This window comes from Geospiza fortis, unplaced genomic scaffold (genome assembly GCF_000277835.1).
Source record: "Geospiza fortis unplaced genomic scaffold, GeoFor_1.0 scaffold11, whole genome shotgun sequence".
Lineage (NCBI taxonomy): Eukaryota > Metazoa > Chordata > Aves > Passeriformes > Thraupidae > Geospiza > Geospiza fortis.
This window is the reverse complement of record NW_005054304.1, coordinates 282,445-300,907: the sequence shown is the minus strand read 5'-3', so window position 1 is coordinate 300,907 and position 18,463 is coordinate 282,445. Positions and strand designations below refer to the sequence as shown.

At 49.1% G+C, this 18,463-nt stretch overlaps 1 protein-coding gene across 1 annotated transcript in view; it reads left to right on the top strand.

Annotated features, from left to right (window-relative positions):
- ANTXR2 (ANTXR cell adhesion molecule 2) overlaps positions 1-17,117 on the top strand; it is a 73,409-nt gene extending 56,292 nt beyond the window's left edge. The window contains exon 15 of the mRNA XM_031066376.1: positions 15,282-17,117. Coding sequence (XP_030922236.1) covers positions 15,282-15,320 — 39 coding nt within the window. The 3' untranslated portion in view covers positions 15,321-17,117. The remainder of the gene's footprint in view (positions 1-15,281) is intronic.
- Positions 17,118-18,463: the final 1,346 nt, after the last annotated feature.

The following is an 18,463-nucleotide window of genomic DNA, read 5'->3' as shown; positions in this document are numbered from 1 at the left end:
CTGAGAGCAAGTGGAGTGATGCGTGGCAAGAGAAGACACTAAAGATTTATTGTCTGTGGCAAAAGAAACACAGATCTCTGCTTGTGCAGTAAGTGTTTTTGACATCATACGCCATAAAGAGTGATTGGATGCTGTAGTTAAAAAGTGTTTCACTGAAGGGAAATAATAGACATTTTCACAGTGCTGTGTCTATTAAGCGTCCAACTGCGTGGCTGTGCAGCTGAGCTGGCCCTGATAATTCCAGTGCTGGAGTTCAGGCAGTTCTGAGTTAAAAGGCAGCTGGATGATCCTGAGAGAGGACACTTAAAAATTTATCTCTCTTGAAAGAAGATCCTTTTTGACCTTGGCTGGTATAGGTTGTTGCCTGACAGCACACCACTGAACAAGTTCAACATCAGCACTGTTTGGACGCCTCACATGGAAATGTCATTTATTAACCTGGCCCTGGCCTTTTCCCTGGAATTTCTCTTTTTCCCAGCTGTTAGTGCAGCAGTGTGCTTGTCTCTCAGTGACACTGGGAGTTGGACTTCTCCCTTTGCTCCAGTGGTTTAAAAACCCCAAGAGAAACAGGCATTCAATTTAAAATAAAAGCTGGGGAGAAGCCAGAACTCAGGCTCACCTCTCACCCTGTGGCTGCCTCTGCCAGGCTGGAGAGTGAGGTGTGGCCAGAGAGCTCCTCGATAAATCATCATTAAGTCCACATGCAAATACAGCAGCCCAGCCCAGGCGCACAATTAGGCACCTAATTACAGTGAAAACGCAACTGCACACTTTGCTACAACAGCCCCGTGGCCCTGGGAGCCGGCTGGGGCCCGTCCCTGTCCCAGGAGGCGCTGGGATGGCACCTCTGGAAGGGGTCCTGTGAGGGGCAGAGGTGCTCACGGCGCTCAGACGGGGACTTGAACACTTAGCAGCTGAGGGAGGAGCCCAGTTCCCAGTCAAGAAAAATGCAGTGCACGTGTCCTGTGCCTATTCAACATCCTGTGATGCATTTTCTGTATTCTTAAGTCTTGTAAAACCAGCAGTCCCTTCTCCTTCATAACGTGCTGGTAATTTCTTGGAAGGAATTTGAAGGAATTCCTGATTTGGAATTGAAAACTTACACTAAAAGTCTGAGAATAAGAGTTGTTGGAGAGAATCTACTAGCCAAGGAGCGAAGATACAGTCCTACATTAAAAAAATCATAGAACTGCTAAAATTACTGCAGTTTTTAGTTTTAAAATGCACATAATTTGTACAGTCTGAAGTGCTGCTTGAAGGAACGCTGTCTGTGTCAGGGGATCTTCATTAGGTTTATTCTGTGAGCACAGTAAAACCAGGATTTCTCTGCGGATTCAGGAGGAGAGGCTACCTGGGCCTCATTTCTGTCCATTTTCACCCCGCCTGCCATGGTCAGGCCATCAGCTGAGAGGTGTTTGTGTTTTGTTCTTGTGCTCACCACCACTACTTAATCCTAAGGAAAGCATCATTTTGCTTAGGAAAAACACAGTGCTTCACATGTTTTGCAGTTTCTCACCCATGCTTCCAAAGAATGGGTCCATGTCCTAAAATCCCACCAAAAAATCCAGCACCAGAGTTGGGAATATTACTCATATTTGGGAAAGCCAGTTTCCCTGCTCTATGATCCACAGGGTTATTACCTGGGTTACAGACACACCTGCACTTGTAAGCTCTTGCATCCCTGTCTCAGGATTTCCCATCATTTATACCATCTCTGTGACAGAGGAGGAACTGTATTTTCTGATTGTCACTACCAAGTCTACAGTGATTTATTCCTACAGGCTCTAACTGAATTAAAATCTTAATTAAGCTTATGCCACTTTTTCCTTCTATTTAATTAGGAACAGCCAAATCACTTATCTGGGGGAAGGAGAAAGAAAAAGATAAAGAGCAGCAACACTTTTTTCTGTTCTTAGTTGTATTAATGAAGGCATGGTGAGAATGTGCTCCCAAAGAGGTACCACAGGGCTGGACAGGTAACACAGCACAGCCAGTGCTGTGGTACAGGAAACCTCAGTCTTCCACAGAAATGCTTTCCCTGAGTGTTTCCTGTTGTCATTTCACACCTAACTTCTACAGTCCTCACTTCACTAAGACACCAGGAAATGACCCATTACAGTGCTGAGTTTTTCGTGCAGTCACATTGAAAACCCTCTCAGATCATCAAGTCTGCCCACCTGCCCAGCACTGCCAAGGCCACCACTGACCCAAGTCCCCAAGTACCACATGCACAGGCCTTGGAACACTTCACAGAGAAGCATCACTTGTCCGTCCTGCTCATGTTCCACCTACAGCAAACCGTACATAGATCACACAGGCTATGCCCTGAGCACATTAGAGGTTTGTACTAAGCTCTCCTAACTTACCAAATGCTGCCATCAATTAAGTGTAAGTCCCTCACTTCTAGCAGCAAAGGGATTTTCGTGTGCTCCTCTTTCCGTGTTTTCTGTTCCTTCCTCCCCAGCCAGCCTCTCCAAAGGCGGCAGCTTTGCACAGGCGCAATCTGGTTCTTTGTGTGGCAGCCCTGTCTGAGTTTGTATGCTCCTCCGCAGGGTGGAAGATTTTTTTCCACACACTGCCCCACAGGGCCTGTGGCAGGGAAGTGGCCATTCCACGAGTTCCCCTGGTTTGCAGGGGAATGTGCTTCCACCAGCAAAGCTGCTGTGGCAGGGCTGGGGGCTCAGGCTTTCCCAGGGCTTCATGGGGCGGGAACTGTCCCAGGGGGACCTGGAGGCTCCCAGTGCTCCTTGAATCTCCTGCTCAACATTTGCATGTTGACATTTTCTACTTAAGGGGCCTTTTGGCATCTCTGGCATTAATTTATAATGCTGTGGTAGCAGGGCTGCAGCACTGCTGGAACAGCCTTTACTTTAGAAAGACTTTGCTCTGGAATCCGACTGGAATCAGTGCAGACACTGACCACATTCCAGCTGCTCCTGCTGGGATTTTTGGTTTGTTGGATTTTAGTTTGTTGAATTTTGAATTTTTTATCCTGATTGTTTGGCTAGATTTTATAAGTGTATTTCCTAACAGTATTTCCCAGTATCTTTACATTTCACATGTTCTAATGGAGAATTACATGACACTGCTGGATTTTGTGCACCTTCCTGTGTGAACTGAGCCCTGGGATCAGTCCAGGAAAATAAGGGCTTGAATTTGTGTACTTGTTTGGCAGATGTAATTCACAGGTTCTGAAACCTCCTCTGGTTCATGTGAAGGTACAATTTGAACCAGGGGGTTTTACACAAGCAAAGTGGGCTTAAAAGTCCCGTTTATGTCAGTAAGGCCTTGCAAGGGCCAAGGACAGACCAGCTGGATTGAATTTTATTACAACTGGTACAAGGCTCCTTACAACATGCATGGGTCATTTAAAATTTTAGAAATCATTTAGCTTCAATCAGCCCTTCATTAACTGCAGTTAAATGCATGTAAACCATCTGAGGACAGTTCACAAAGCTATTTTTACTCATTCATCTACACCTGTTTGAAAGTATAATTTGAAATATGCAATTAATTACAATAGTTGAACCTGTGTTTCATTTTTGCCAGAGAATTTTTATATAGAAGTTTCTGATTTGTCAGTGCAGGCTTTGGTTCTGTTGTGCTTTCAACTCCAAAGAGCTGACATGCTCGTCAGTGAAAGGATGTAGAAAAGGCACCGATCTACCCGTGTTGCAATTAAATTCAGGCTTCAGTCCATGTGTGGCTGCAGCTTTGGAAGGTAATTGTGCACACCTCATTGCTTTTTAGTTCTGAATGCTGCTGTGGTAATTTACCAGGTAATTCCAGAGACAAGGTCTAAATTATCAGTGATTTCATAAAGTTTAAAATATCCATACCTAGCAGGAGGATGCTGGGGCATTGCCTCCTGTCTCCCAGACTGTGAGTCCAAGAGTCCTGGAAAAGCCCCAAACCCAGGGGGAGCAGGGTGCTGGGCAGCCCACGGCTCAGTTCTGTGTACAACAAACACGGCATTGCCATGGCAACCACGCTTCATTCGGCTCTGTAATAGCTGTGACAAACCCCGACACCTTTCCCAAATTCACCATTTATCACGGCCTTCCTACACTTTGCCTCCAGTCAACCGTTCCCAGCCATTTCCCAGCTCTCACACAGGGATTTTTGTGGGAGCTGTTCCTTTCCTTTGTCCAATCAAACCAATCTGATCCCTCAGGCAGCTTGACTCTCTCAGGGTGGGATAATTCGAATTTTTGTCAAATCCTTTAGAACTCCAGTGTCCTCCTCCTGGTGGCATTCCCAAGTGTCTCCTCAGGCAGGAGGCAGCTCAGAGCAAGGCTCCCAGTGACACTGAGGGGGGTTGTGCTGTGCCCACACACCCTCTGGAGGGTGCGCAGCTCCTTTGGGGAGATCTGACTGTGCCCTTCCTCACAGCCAGGGCTCAGGATGGCCTCTGGGAGCAGCCCCCAGCCTTGCCCCAGGCTCTGGGAATGCCCCCGAGCACACTGTCCCTGGCAGTGCCATCCCCCAGCCGCAGCCAGCCTTCCAGGCCAGGCAGATCTCAAACAGTGGGGAGTGCATTCCTTGGTGTTCAGCACTGCTGGATGGATGCCCATCCTGGCCTGGCCCTGTGCTGTGCCCAGGTGTGTGCCCCCCCAAGCCAAGCCATCTGCACTTCCATGCCCAGGAGCAAATCTGGGTCAGCCCAGGTGGGAGGGGAAGGGCACTGGGCAGGGACCTAAACACCCAGCCACATGCTGCTCCTTTTCCTTTGGCATCAGTGCAGCTTCTCAGGAGAGGCTGGCTCAAGTACTACCCAAGTACTCAAGGCCGATTCCTCAATGACCTGGAGGAGCTTCCTTCCTTAATTCCAAAGCTGACAACTCCATCACCACCTCAACCCGTCTGCGTACAGCTCTAAGCTCTGGCCAGCCTTACCCACGCTTTAGTGAGGACCAGATGTTCCTCTCTCTCCACAGCTCCTCTGAGTTATCTCCCATTCTGACACTGGCCTCAAGGGTGCTTCCCCCTGCCTGGTAAAAAACTACAGAAGCCCAGAAGCTTTGGATAATGAAGCAAACATATTTTTGTGGTGTGGTGTGGTGTGGGCAATTTTTTTTCAGTCTGCTGCTGCTAGTTTTTAAATATAAAGTATAGCATATGTTTAACACAGAACATATGGAAAGAATGAAAAAGCAAATCTTGAATTCCAAGTATCGTATTCTAAGTGGAAAAGACACCACAGTGTGAAAGTGGTCATTCAGAAAAAATAATCAGGAAGATGTACTTATTATATGTTAATACTTATAAACTCAGTTACGAGGAGGAAAGGTCCCTCACTCTGGGACCAGGCACACACAGAGGTAAGTCCTGCTTTGAGAGGAAGGTATGACTCCCCAGCCTTGTTAGGAAGGGTGCTCAGCTCAGGAGGCTGCTCACCACCCCTGCCAGGAGGTCGTCTGCTCCTTCCCTGATGAAAGCTAGGCTGGGTAAGGTACCTTATTTGTCTGGACAGACTGACACTGCAAGATTTAATTAATTTCTAAACCAGATAATTCACTTCTAAATTCTTGGCACACAGTTATGTTCAGTGTAAGAACTCTTGCATCTGTATTTCTATCTGCTCTTGTACTTTGTACCTGCCTGTGTAGGACAGATCAATCCATACTTTCAGCTGGGAGTTCATGATCTCTAAGTGCCCAGACTCCATCCACATGGGCCTGGGTGCTGGGAGCAGTTCAGCTCCCTGCACAGGAACAGCAGCAAACGCTCCCCTCTCTCGTTATTGACGGGGAGAACTCCTCAGAGGCCATTTCACACATGAGGGTTTTTTACCAGCAGAGACCCCGAACAGAAGGCAAATGGATAAACCAGCACGGCCACCCCTGCATTCCCTCCTGCCCCCTGCTCACAGAACCACGGCACCACTCGGGTCCAGCCCTGCCCTGAGGGAAACACTGCACAATGCAAAGCCCAGCATTGTCCCCAAACTGTCCCCAGACTGCAGCAGCTTCTTTCCCCGTGTCCCAGCACTTTGTCTCTCCTCCAGAGCACAAGGACAGGGAGAACTGGCTTGAATGCCACAAGACAGGTATTCTCTGTTACTTAGAGAGAAAGGACCCAGCAGTGGCAGGGAGGGGCCCCAGTGCAGGTCTGTGCTCCCCAGACCCCCCAGCACACAGGAGGCTTCAGGTGCCATCCTTACTGACTCTTCCTCCTTCCCCCTTTCTCTCCCCTCTCCTTTTGTGTGCAGTCCCAGATAACTGCCAGTCACTTGGCCGGGCTGGCTCACAGAAGGTGCAGCAGGCACAGATGGCACTAATGCATAAATGTGATCTAGTGAAGGGATGCCAGCACCAACCCCCCACAGGTTCCAAGGAGCTGCAGTGCACTTAGAGGGATACGGGGATTGGCAAGGTGAAAGCTGAGATTTGCAAGAGCTCACTGTTCCCAAATCAACAACAGAACCCTACAGCAAACGCACAGATTTCTTTATTAATTTAGCAAATGCACTTAATGCCACCGTCTCTGGGTTTATGTGTAACAAAGCCCCTCCAAAGCCCTCACTCATTACACAAATTAAACTGAGCAAAGGAAAAAAGGGAAAAAGGCAAAGGTGGGAACTGAAAATCAGAACAAACTCACCACTCTGCTCTGATTCCCATGTTTGAAACACAGCACTGAGGGGTTGGGAGTCAGGGCATCTGAACAGGGTGTGGCAGCAATGGAGTAAATTCCATAAATACCCTTTCCCTGCTCAGCACTCGGAGCACACAAACACCCCACCAAATCCCTTTTTCCTGTAGTCACTGGTAATGGACATTTAGGAAGAATGCACAGGGAAAGGAGTAAACTCAGCCTGATGGTGTTTCTACAGGTCACCTCTCCTAACTGCTAGAGAACAGGGGCATCTCCATTGGCACATCTGTAGCAGTGACTTCTAGTGAGGAAAAAACATCTCAGGGAATACAGCCTGTACTGCCAGGCCCCCTTCCCAAGGCAGGAAGAGAGGACATCCCAGTGCACCCACACTGGGGGCTCCCAGCACAGTGTGTGACAGGCTAGCCTGGGGGGCCAGGAAGGAGCCCCTGACAGACTGCAGCTTGTCACTGCCCAGTCCAGGGATCCTCCACATCCCTGTGCCATGAGCCTTACGCAGCTGCCTTTAAAGAAACTATTCCTCATTTTCAGCAAGGTGCACAGAAGAAGCAGAGCCTAAAAATTAACAGAGCTACTAACTTAGTGACATTGGCACCTACAGGGGAGTTGTAGCAAATGCCTCGGCAGTACAAAATCAGAGAATGCTGCTGGGGAGTGGGATGCCCCAATACCTGGAAAGTGTGAATTACTAATCCCTTTGGCATTCCAACCAAAGCCTAAAAATGTGCTGAGGGTTTGTCTGCAGGAAGAAGAATTTACTCTTGTGGTATCAGAGAAGCTGATGTGGCTGAGGAGTGGGGAACAGCCTGGCACCATGTCCTTCCTGGCCCCAGTGCTTGGTGTCAGCGGCACGGAATTGTCACCACTGTAGGGCTGGGACAGCTGGGTGACAGTGGCATCTAGAGGGCTGCCATGTGCACTGTGTGTGTGCAGAACAAGGGTCCTGCTGGGCTCTCCCTTCCCATCTGCAGGGCCAGAGCCAGCCCCAGCCAAGTGGGCACAGCCTCGGGGAGCTGCCCCTCCTGCCGCAGCCTTGCTAGTCTTCCTCCTAGGAGCCCCCACTTAAAGCCTGCCTGCTGCATCAAACAGATTGGCATCTTCCCACAGAGTTGCTGAAGTGGATTTTTTTGTTATAGTATTTGTATGATAACTAGCTTAAAATTATTTCCATAGTGTCCTAAATACCACAGAACTGGGCTGCCTTCTCTCCTTACAAGCAATTGCCACATGCCAGTCAGATGCTTTATATATGGGCCAGGATCCGAATGCTGTGCCACCACTGCTCTGTTATGGGCTCACAACATGTGCCTGGATGACTTATACACCTAAAGCCATAGAGCACCTGAGTCTTAAATCTCTGGGCCATCTGAAGAGGAGAGTCTCTCTTCAGAAAGGCTCAGGTTAGAGAGCTGATCAGGAAAAGAACACTGGGAAGTATTCCTAAAGGAAAGGGATTTTAGGAGAGGCCTGAGCTGAGGTCATGATAGAGCAGAAGGGGAGTTTAAGGAGAACGGGTCTTCTGACATTTCTGGTTTATCTGTTCCTACACCTGATTCAGAGAAGGATAAATTGCTTTCTTCTCACAGTGGTTTCACAGAGGGGAAGAAGGAAGAGTAATGGGAATATTTAACTTGTGCTTTAGAGGTGCCATCCCTAGAACTCCGTATTTCTGACATGCTTTGTCCTCATAGATAAAAAAAGGTCCCGAAGCACTAGGATATGCTAATTTATGGTTTCACCAGGCCAGTTCTTGATTCTATGAGACTTGAAGTGTGATGCCTCTATAGTAGCAGATTATCTTTCTTTTCTTCCTAAAAAAGACATACCAAACTCAGGAAGTTGTTTAGGATGCTGACATGAGGAAACTGGCACTAGAGATCCGGCCTGGTGTCAGTCTGTCTAGAGACACCCTATAAGATAAATGGGGTCCCCATTCACAGCAGGGATTTGTCCCAGAAGATTTGGGAAGAGCTCAAAGAACTGAGACATGTCTCAGAGAAAACCTCTCCCCTGTTCTTCCCCACACGCCGCAGTGCTGCACGTGTGGCTCTTGGAGCTTCACCTGGAAGCATGAATCACAGTCTGACCCCCCAGTGTCCCACGGGAGGAGAGGGAGCTGTCCCAGGGACAGCGTTGCACGTCACTGTGGAGATGGCAGGAGCTGTGTCCTGGTTTTGGCAGCACGTGCACGAGCGGCTGAGTGTCGGTGCTGGGCAAGGTGTGCGCTGGGCCAGCGCCAGGACACAGAGCACCTTCCCTCGGGCAGTGACACGGCCTCGCACTGCCTTCCAAGGACTAAGGAGAGCTGAAGGAGAAGAGCCCTCCATTGGCAGGCACCTGCAATAGAACTGAGAACGTGCTCTTCAGGAAAGGGTCACGCCCTGCCAGGTCAGGGGGGTACTTCCAGGGAGGCAGCAGCGCTGGGAGTGAGGGAGGCTCACTGCCAAGAGTCAGGAAGAGTGAGCTAGGGCCCTCGCTCCAAAGGATCTGTGCTGGAAAAACAGGGACTCTGCAGGCCATTTCCGCATCCTTTCCTTTTGCATAAGCAATGCTTGCCTTGCATGAGGAAAACAACAAACTTCTGCCCTCTAGAGACAGGAGACCTCCAGCTCTGCTGAATAAAATATTTGCCACAACCTCCTTTTGAAGCAGATGCTACAAACGCAGCCAGTTTTATCCTCCCCCAAGGCCCACGGGCCGGCTCAGCAGCTCAGCACTCCCTCCTTCCAGCCCTGGAAGGCCGGCTCACAGGAGAGGCAGCTTGTCACAACCACTCTCGGTCAAGGCAGGAGTTTATTTGGCCAACTGCTGAATACAGCAGTCATGGAAAACTTGGCAAAGGAAAGAAATCCCTCCCTTTTCTCGCTACCCAAACCTGTCAGTGCTGACGCCAGCCCAGCGCCCATTCCTGCCCACTCCCTGGCTGCCCACAGCCTTGTGCTGTCTCCATTCTGCCTTGCCCACGACAGGGTGCAGGGCACCGGCACACAGGCCAAGTGCAGGTGGCCACAGACACAGGGAGCTGCAGAGCCCCTGCACCCAGGTCCCGCAGGGATACAGCCCTGGTGACATGCTCTGCCAAGACGGAGCAACTGTGCTGACTTGCCCATATGCCCAGTTCCCAAGTAAGTGCTGCTCATGGGTAAAAAGCTGCTCTAATGGCATTTCCTCCCAGATGCCAGCACACTAAAGACACCCTTGGCTCTCAGGGCAGCACCAGCTGTGTGCAGTGCCATCCATGCAGCGAGTACCAAGGGGATATGAGCCACCCCACATGCCAACAGCAGCATTTCACACAAAACATGCCCTGCCCTTCTCAGTGTGTACTCCAAGCACACGTCTAAATCACAAGCACTGAAAAATAAAATCTTCCAACCTAGCATCTTTAAACTACCTCTTTGGAACCTCTCCCTGGCAGGTTTGGTTTGTTGGCCTGTGCTCCAAAATACAGCATTTATCAGGTGGGAAACATAGGAACTACTTTTTAAAACAACTTAGTCCTATCTTCCTGCCCTTTTTTTCCTGCAGCTAAAGCAGGTCCAAGGGGTGGAAGGTGCCTGTGAGGTACCTGTAACTGTGCAACCTTTTTTTGGGTTTCCTTGGGAAATCAGTTCCTGGACCCCAGACCTTGTGACCTTTGGAAGTTGACGTCCAGGACTGTGGGATTGCTGGGAAAGATCATGAGGTTCATGCATGCTATGGAAGCTACATTACATAAATCTGAGGAAAATACACAAATGAACATCTCTTTCCACTGAAGCTGCTGGTAAAATTTGTTGAAGTGAAAAAACAAATTCTTGCTAGGGCCCAAATAGCACCACTCAGTTGTAGTTTATTTCTTTCCATGATGTTGTGTTACTTTAGGAGGCCTTTGAGCCCACCCTGTGGTGTTCTCAGAGCTCACCTCAGCTCTGTCACAGGTGTTTCAGCCAGCAGTTCAGGAATTCTGGGAAAAAGCTGCCTCAAGGAGCCCCAGGAGCAGATCCTGGTGCCTGCAGCAGTAACAGTGGTTCAGGAGCACTCCTCTAAGGAGTTACTGCTGATGAATTGTGTGACAAACAGTCCGTCCAGCAGCAGGTCGTGCTGGGAGGCAGCTCTCCAGGGGTTAAAGTCCTGCTCCCACACCATGGCTTAGGGGTGCCCAACAGGACCTCTGCAGGTGCCACCTGCACAATGGCAGCATGCAGGCTCTGCCGCAGGTGACAGGAACAACTGGCAATGGATTTGCCTGTGGCAGCACACCTGGGCACAGAGGAAGTCTGAGTGCTTAGAGCCTGGCAGCACAGCCCTGGGATTGGTGTCAGCAGGATGGGAAACCAGTTTCAAATGCCCACAACACCCTGATCTTCTCAGGGGGCTGGGACAAGGGATGACCACATTGTGGGGGACAAAGAGAAAAGGGGAGGGAGATGATGCCAGCACCTAGTCCCTGAGGGCTGTTCAGAGCTGCACAGGATGGGGTGGGTTAGCAGCCCTTCTCGACAGTAAAGAGTGATCTAAAAAAAAAATAAAATAAACGTCCCTTCAGCTGTACACTTGTCAGTGGGTATTTATGGGGCAATGGAGTGTTGGAACCGAAATACATTCCAGGCAGCGGAGCCAGGAAGGAGCGGTCAGATTTAATGCCAGAGGGATTTTAGTGCCCACATGGGCCACGTGACACAAGCTGTAGGTAATGCTTCTGCCACCGCTGGAACAGGAAGGTCATTGAGGGCCCTGCCAGACAGCAGGGTTTGGCCCCACACAGGCGCTCTGGTTCTGCTCCCACTGCCCAGGGGAAGTGCCAGGATCAATTCAGCAAGGAAACAGGACTCCAAGGCACGTGCTGCCAGGCACTGGCACCTCAGTGCCCAGTTTGAATCCCTCCCAGCTTTACTCCCTCAGAATTCCTTTTTACTGTCACCATTGCACACAAGTCTTATCCCAGTGAGCAGCAGATAGGGAGGTAATGACTCTGAAGAGGTGTGGAAAGCTGGAAATGGCCTGTTTCCTTGCATTACCAAAGAGGAAGAGGTGCACACAGTCCTGTCTGTGCAAGGGCTACAGGGAAGAACCCACTGCCCTCAACTTGGATCCTTAGAGGGAGGCCAAGTGCAGGCTGGGCCACAGGGTGTATGTGAGAAGAAACAGAATCAGATAAAGCAGGTTCTTGCCTGCTGACCCACACTGCAGCAGCAGCCTGAGTAGGCTGTCCTGGAGAGCTGTTGGGAGCAGACTGCTTCCCAGGGACAGGCTGTGTTCACCGGGATGTGCCCGTGGGGGATGGAAGATGCTCTGGTAGTGCTGTGGCGATGGGGCAACAGAAACGACACAACAGTGTTCAATGTGCGTCTTGGGAGGGACATTATTATGAAGCCCTGTCCTTCCTCGTGGCTTTGCAAGCACTGATGACACACAAAGAGCAGGATCATTGCCAAATCCCAAAAGGGCATGTGCTCCTCATGAGACACTGCAGCCGAGGTAGGAGCACATGAGTCTCAGCAATGGGCAATGGGGATCTCAGTCCTCCAAGGCCAGGAGAAGCCAAGCTTTTAGGACATTGGGTATCACACGGAGCAACGACTGTCCAGGCAGGACAGTACTGTCAAGTGCTCACCTGGGAAAAGCAGTTCTTAGTCCTGAGCCAGATGCTGAACACATCAGCAATGCCACCCATGGAAATTTTTCCCACAGATACAACTACTCAGCATGCTAAAGGAAACATGCAAGGAGAAGTACCCGAGACCAGGCAGAGCAGCTCAGCCTGGAGGCTCAGTGTGGTCACATCCCATCCCAGATCCAGCCTGCTTCACCTGCCCTTCCTGAATTCCTGATGAATATTGGAAGGGCTCCAAAGGAGCCCATAACATGTTCTCCTGCCCCTGCTCCAAAGGAGCCCAGAATTCCACTGGGATGGCAGGACAGCACCATGTGTCTGCTCACACACACACAGACACCCCAAAGTGCTCGTCACACCTGCCTCGCCGCAGTCAAGGGCCAGCTCCAGGCCCAGGGTAGACACTGTCCCAAAGTGATCTCTCCGTCCCCCTTGCCCTCAGCACTGCCCACAGAACCTTACGGCTTGGAGAGGGACACGATGGGGAGAGCTGCTCCTGCAGGCCCCTCCTGGTGCCTTGTTTTGGACATTGCCAGGTGAGGGGCTAACCTGGGGTTTGGTGTGAGCACCCACTCCCTGAGATCCCCTGCCCTGTGACAATTTCCAGCCTGTCCTGTAACTTAGATTCAGTAAGAAATTCAACAACTAAAGAAATGGCTTTGATGTCATATGAAAAAGTTCCTTCTTAGGTAAACCCCCTTGGCATAGATCTCTTTCCTGTTTTTTCTTGCTGATAGAGACCTGCCACATTGTTACCCTGCAGTACCTCTGGTGTATCTGTGAGCATGAAGAGTGAGGTTTTTCCTGTTGGATCTGGTGCATGGAGACAGATCTTATATTCCCTGCAAAGATCACAGAATGCATGCATAACTCATTTTTTAATTACTTTCGTGCTAAACCACTAATTTAGTGCAATTTCATACGGACTACATGTTGGTATTGTTAAGGTTTATGAGCCAGTGATTTACAAGGCATGGTACGTCAGAACTCAAATTGGTTGGATTGATGATTTAATTGAACACAGGGACACGAGTGTAACAGTAACTCCCCATACTGGGGTATCCTGGCAATGCCACCAGGATGAGAATGCACTGGTGAAACTGGTTACATGGAACATGCTTGTTTTAACTGGGAAGTCCGAAACCAGACTGGTGAGACTAATGTTTAGTAAATAGTGCTTCTACTTAAGTAAATAGTTGTCTCTGTAAAGGTCAGATTAATCAGAAGAAGAATTTAATATTCTGTTTCTAAAAGCTGGTCTCAATGACACAGATATTGCTGCATGGGAGGTTTTGGATGCCTTTCGAGGAAGGACTTGCATGAGGTCCAGAGCTTTTTCTCCACACCAGTTTGCAGGAGACAGTGCTGTTGGTCACATCACTGAGTTTCTAGTAACAAAAACCAGAAGCTCGTATTGGTCTGAAGTGATAAACCCCTAACAAGTGAACATCAGCCTTTCATCTTCTGCTTGCCTCAGTCTGCCCATCTAGAATGCAAATGGTTGAACTTCCCACTTAAACTGACAGTCTGTTTGTTATTACATGTTACATGTCTGATGCTGACAGTATTTGGAGAGCTGGTCTTTCTTAGGGCTCTGAGATTTCCCAGCTCAGGGTGTTTTCCCTGCCAGTGACAGGGGCAACAGTCTGCCTGACCACACAACTTCTTTCTCTCCTCCCTTCTCCATGAGTCATGGAATAAAGAAGGTGGGGCCAGAGATATGGGAGAGAAGAGGGGAACCAGAAAGGGCAGTGCTTGTTTAAGGTTCTCCTGTCTCCCTGCTCTGCCTAGAACCACTCATCCTGGCAGAAAAGCCATGTGGATATGGCACTTGGGGACACAGTGGTGGCCTTGACAGTGATGAAGGAATGGTTGAACTAGGTGATTTTAAGAGCTTTTCTAGCCTAAAGGATTCCATGATTTATCTCTCTGCATCTCTTCTACATTTATAATACAGATGGTGGCAGCCAGAAGTTCCTACAGTTCCTGTCCCCACCTTTTCACCCATTTTATATTTCTTAAACAGCTGACAGAAACAGAACTGAAACATTAGGAGACCCCCTGATGAGAACACTGCCCCTCTCGTGCCAGCCAAGACCCACCTGAGTCATGCCAGATAACTGTGTGCCATCACCCTCCTTGACACCCAGAAAAACTGGAGATCAAACTCAATGAATGACAGGAATATGAAACTCAGCCCAAATTTAATTTGGCAATTCCATAATCTCCCAGGTTGGAGCAGAAAGCAGTAATTTCCCTCCAGGAGCGCATCTCTTAAAGCAGAAATAAGGATTCAGAGCACAAGCAATGCTGCCTGCTCCAAAGCCAGCACTTTTCACGTGGCACCATCCTTGACAAATGCCCGTGACCAAAGGGAAGGAATTGCTGCTGTGCTAGAGAGCTGCTTTGAGGCAGCACACCCTGCTCCAACACCCCATGACCCTGTAAGAGTTCAGGCATTTAAAAGAGTTCCAAATGAATAAAAAAGGTTGAAGATTTTGCTGTTGGAATCGTTTCATTTCAGCTACACTGAAAGCTGTCAGGATTCACCTGGACCCCTTTATGGATATGGCATCACAAGAAACCCCTTTTCCTTCTGTGCACAGCAATTTACAGATCCTAAGTACAGAGTCTGTAGGTGCAGAGCTAGGGTTTTTGCTAATAAAATGCAGTTTCAGATCAGCAGCAGCTCTGCTAACTAACAGTCACATCTATCCATGTTACTGCGTGAGGACCTGGCTTAGGGGAGATTTGGGGGCATGCTCTTCCCTCCCCACAGTCAGATGGGTTTGGGTTTGCTCACTGCAGCTTGACAGAATTTGTGAATTATGCTTACAGAAGGCCTGGGAGTGTCAGAATGTGTCGCCCGTGTCCTCGTGCTTGCCTAGAGCCTGCATTTGTAAGGCAAATGTGGTGCCTCACTCTGGGTAATTTCCATTAATTCTTAAAAGGTTTTTCATGGGTTTGTTATTTTCCCAAACATCTGAATTTCAACAGCCTCCTTCTAGCATCCAGCAACCTCTGTCTGTGTGCTACTCCACCAGTAACAGCTTCTCTCTTCCCTCAGGGCCGCTGTATCAACTTCACCCGAGTTCCCTCTCAGTAGAGGAGAAGAAGCGGATAGCAGGAGGAGAGACAGCCACACTGCCACTGTCCTACCCAGCTGAGAGAACCGAGCCCTTCCTCACATCCCTTGGACCATCTTGCAGCCCAAGCTCCACAGGCTCCTGCATCCCTGCTCCGGGAGCCCACGTTCTAACTCTGCACTGGTGCTCTACCCGCGCCCCGGAGAGCAGCACTGCTATGTGTGCCTGGCTCTGTGCACCACCGAAGGGACAGCACAGACACCAAAGATGAGAATGCTTTTCTATTTTTCGTTATTTGCTGTTTTTTTAAGGACTACAGATTCTCAGGACGCAATGTGCTTTTAGCGGCAACACAGTGTTCCTCAGCTGCACCGGAGGCACGTGGTATTTACACAGGGACTACTCGCCACGGGCACAGGATAACAATTCCCACCAGGCTAAGCAGGCGCAGAGCCAAGTGCCTCAGAGCCATGTCAGATCCCCAACCCTTGCCAGCTCCCTCCGTCGTGCCTTACGGGAACCTTCTGACTGGAAATCTTGTCACTCTAACACTGAAAAGTGCACACACATGACAAAATGTAGACAGGATGCCTCGAGGTATCAGTAGCGAGAAAGACTTTGCCCTTTAGTTTTTGAAGACACCTTTCTTTCATTATGCACCCGGGACAGCAAGGAATTACTAGAGCGTTATTCCGTGGGAAGACAGCCTGTAAGCAGAGATCTCGAGCCGAGTTGGAGGGACTGATGCTTCAAGACCTTGACACTGTGGCTGGTGGTTTTTTCCCCTTTCCTGCATTCACAGTTCAGTAGTGCATAAAACATCATCATCTATAAACATACCTAGCAGTTGTAGGCTTGTGTATTTTTTTTTTAGATTAAAAAAAGCAGTAGCCACTACGCTGGTATCTCAGGGTTTTTTCCCCCCGCAAATCTCCAAGGGCTCTTCAGCGTCACAAGCCAGCAACCCTCTTTGCATGAGAATTTCAAAGTTTAATTAATATAATTAAAGGCAACAGCAAGCAGCAGCCTGTGAAGATTTTGCTCATCTTTTTTATGCCTTTTGACATTGAATGACCTATTACTGTATGTGCGTTCCTCAGTGGCGGAGGGGGCGCCGAACGTTGGGTACGAGTCCGAGTGGGAAAGACCTCTTTCCATCAATTCGGAAATTAAATTTATGGGAGCGCCGGCCATCACCAAACATTGACAATGTATGTATTATAATTTTTTAGAAAAACCAGTGTCGTGTCACGTCGACGATGCCAAATTATGTTAGCGTGAGCGGAAACACTGTGGGGGAGGAAGGAGGGAGCAGCTGAAGAAAAAGGCTCAAATGATCCAGTCACTTTCGATACTGTACTTCAGAGGCAGAATGGATATTCGAGTCGAAACCTGACAAAGCGCGCCCGCTTTGATGGGAACTGGTATAGACAATGACCAGTGGCTGGGTCAGTGGGATGTCTCTCTGCGAGCAGGGAGGCTTATCAAATGACACTAAAAATAAGTTCAACAACCATCACGTTGGAGGGGAAAAGGCGAACATTTCACATTTGGTGGGCATGAATGTGCACAAGATGGAAAGAGCAATGCAGAGCATCCTGGGCTAATTATCTCCTTTGTGCTCTTCATTGGAATCGCAAGGGACAGAAATAATTCTCTTGGTCCAAGTCCAAATTTGTGGCACTGCCCAAAGATGCCTTCACATTTATCCACTCGCTTACATCTTCTGCTTGAGTTTATTTATGTCACTGGTAGCCTCATCAGCAACAACCATGTCTGCACATTAGACTATAAATAAAATTATTATCTAAGTTTCAGTCATTATTTCCGTCTTCTACTCCCCCATAGGCTCCCCATCATTCCCACAGCTCAGACCTCTGTTTTCCAGTGCCATGGTGACCCATGGTACTGACTTCCAGAGGCAGCCCACTTTGCTTTGCACAACGTTGCACCCAGGGGTCCTGGCTACCCAGGGCTGGGGAGAACCCTTCCAACACCTCAAGGATGCTGCTCATGCCTTGTGGAACATCAGCCACACAACCAGAACCAAGTGCCTGCAGTGACGCCCTGTCACTGCAGCACCACAGCTTGGGTAGCACTGGCCCTGGGCTGGGGACGTCTGACCCACAGAGCCCAGCCAGCGAGCCCTTGACAGAGTTGAAGCACCTGACTAAATCTCTGTGCAGTCTCCAGCCCAACGCAGGACCAAGAGCGAGTGCTGGGCAGGTGTGCCAGGACACAGGTGAGGTCCTGCAGTGCTCCTCAAGGCACCGAGGCGGCACAGCTGGAAGCACTGAGCTCAGCAGATACTACGTTAAAACACAATCGGCTCCCTCTCACTTTTCCTTCCTTTTCCATGTACACATGACACATTCCAAGGTATCACTGGAGCGCTGGCTCGTGTTCTGAGCTGTGCTGTGTAACAGGACAACGTGCAGATGAAGACGGTTTTTCCCTCATGTTTTTCTGCTGCCTCTCAAAGAATATTTGTAACCAACGGAGACACCGAAGTAGAAATCCACTAATCACTCTTTGTCCTTTCTGCCTGTGCCCATTGAAAACCATGAAACGAGCAGTTCTTCACAGAAAGGCTGATCCCAAGCAAAACTGCATTTTGAGTCCCTACATGGATTTTCCCTTCTAACTGGCACAATAGCACAGCACCTTACACTTGGCATTTTGGTGCAGATAATACCTGAGAGTTTCCTTATTACACAGTGTGGAAATGTCCATCACAAATAATTTGGGGGGCAAGAGGCGTAGGGTGATATAAGATCCACTGATTCAGATGACACAAGTGAGACTTCCTTGGCAGGAGTGCTCAGGATGCCTCAGAGAACTCTAAAGAGCTGTGTACAAAGAGCCCAACAATGCCACCAAGCAAACCCGAAGAGCTCCTCTCACCAGTGAGGCAAGGGAAAACTCATGGGAACAAGAAGATCCCCAGTATAACAAGGCTATGTTTATTTTATACATTTTCATAACAGCAGAAATGAATTGGCTGGAGTTAATATGAACTAAACATTAATTTTGCCATGTTCCCTTTCAGTTTTTTGATTTAACAAGAACTACAGCATTCATCAGGCATGAACCTGCTGTGTGTAACCCAGGGGAGCTGGGTCAGCCTGATCCAAGGCAAAATGGAAGGGAATTCTGAGTGCTG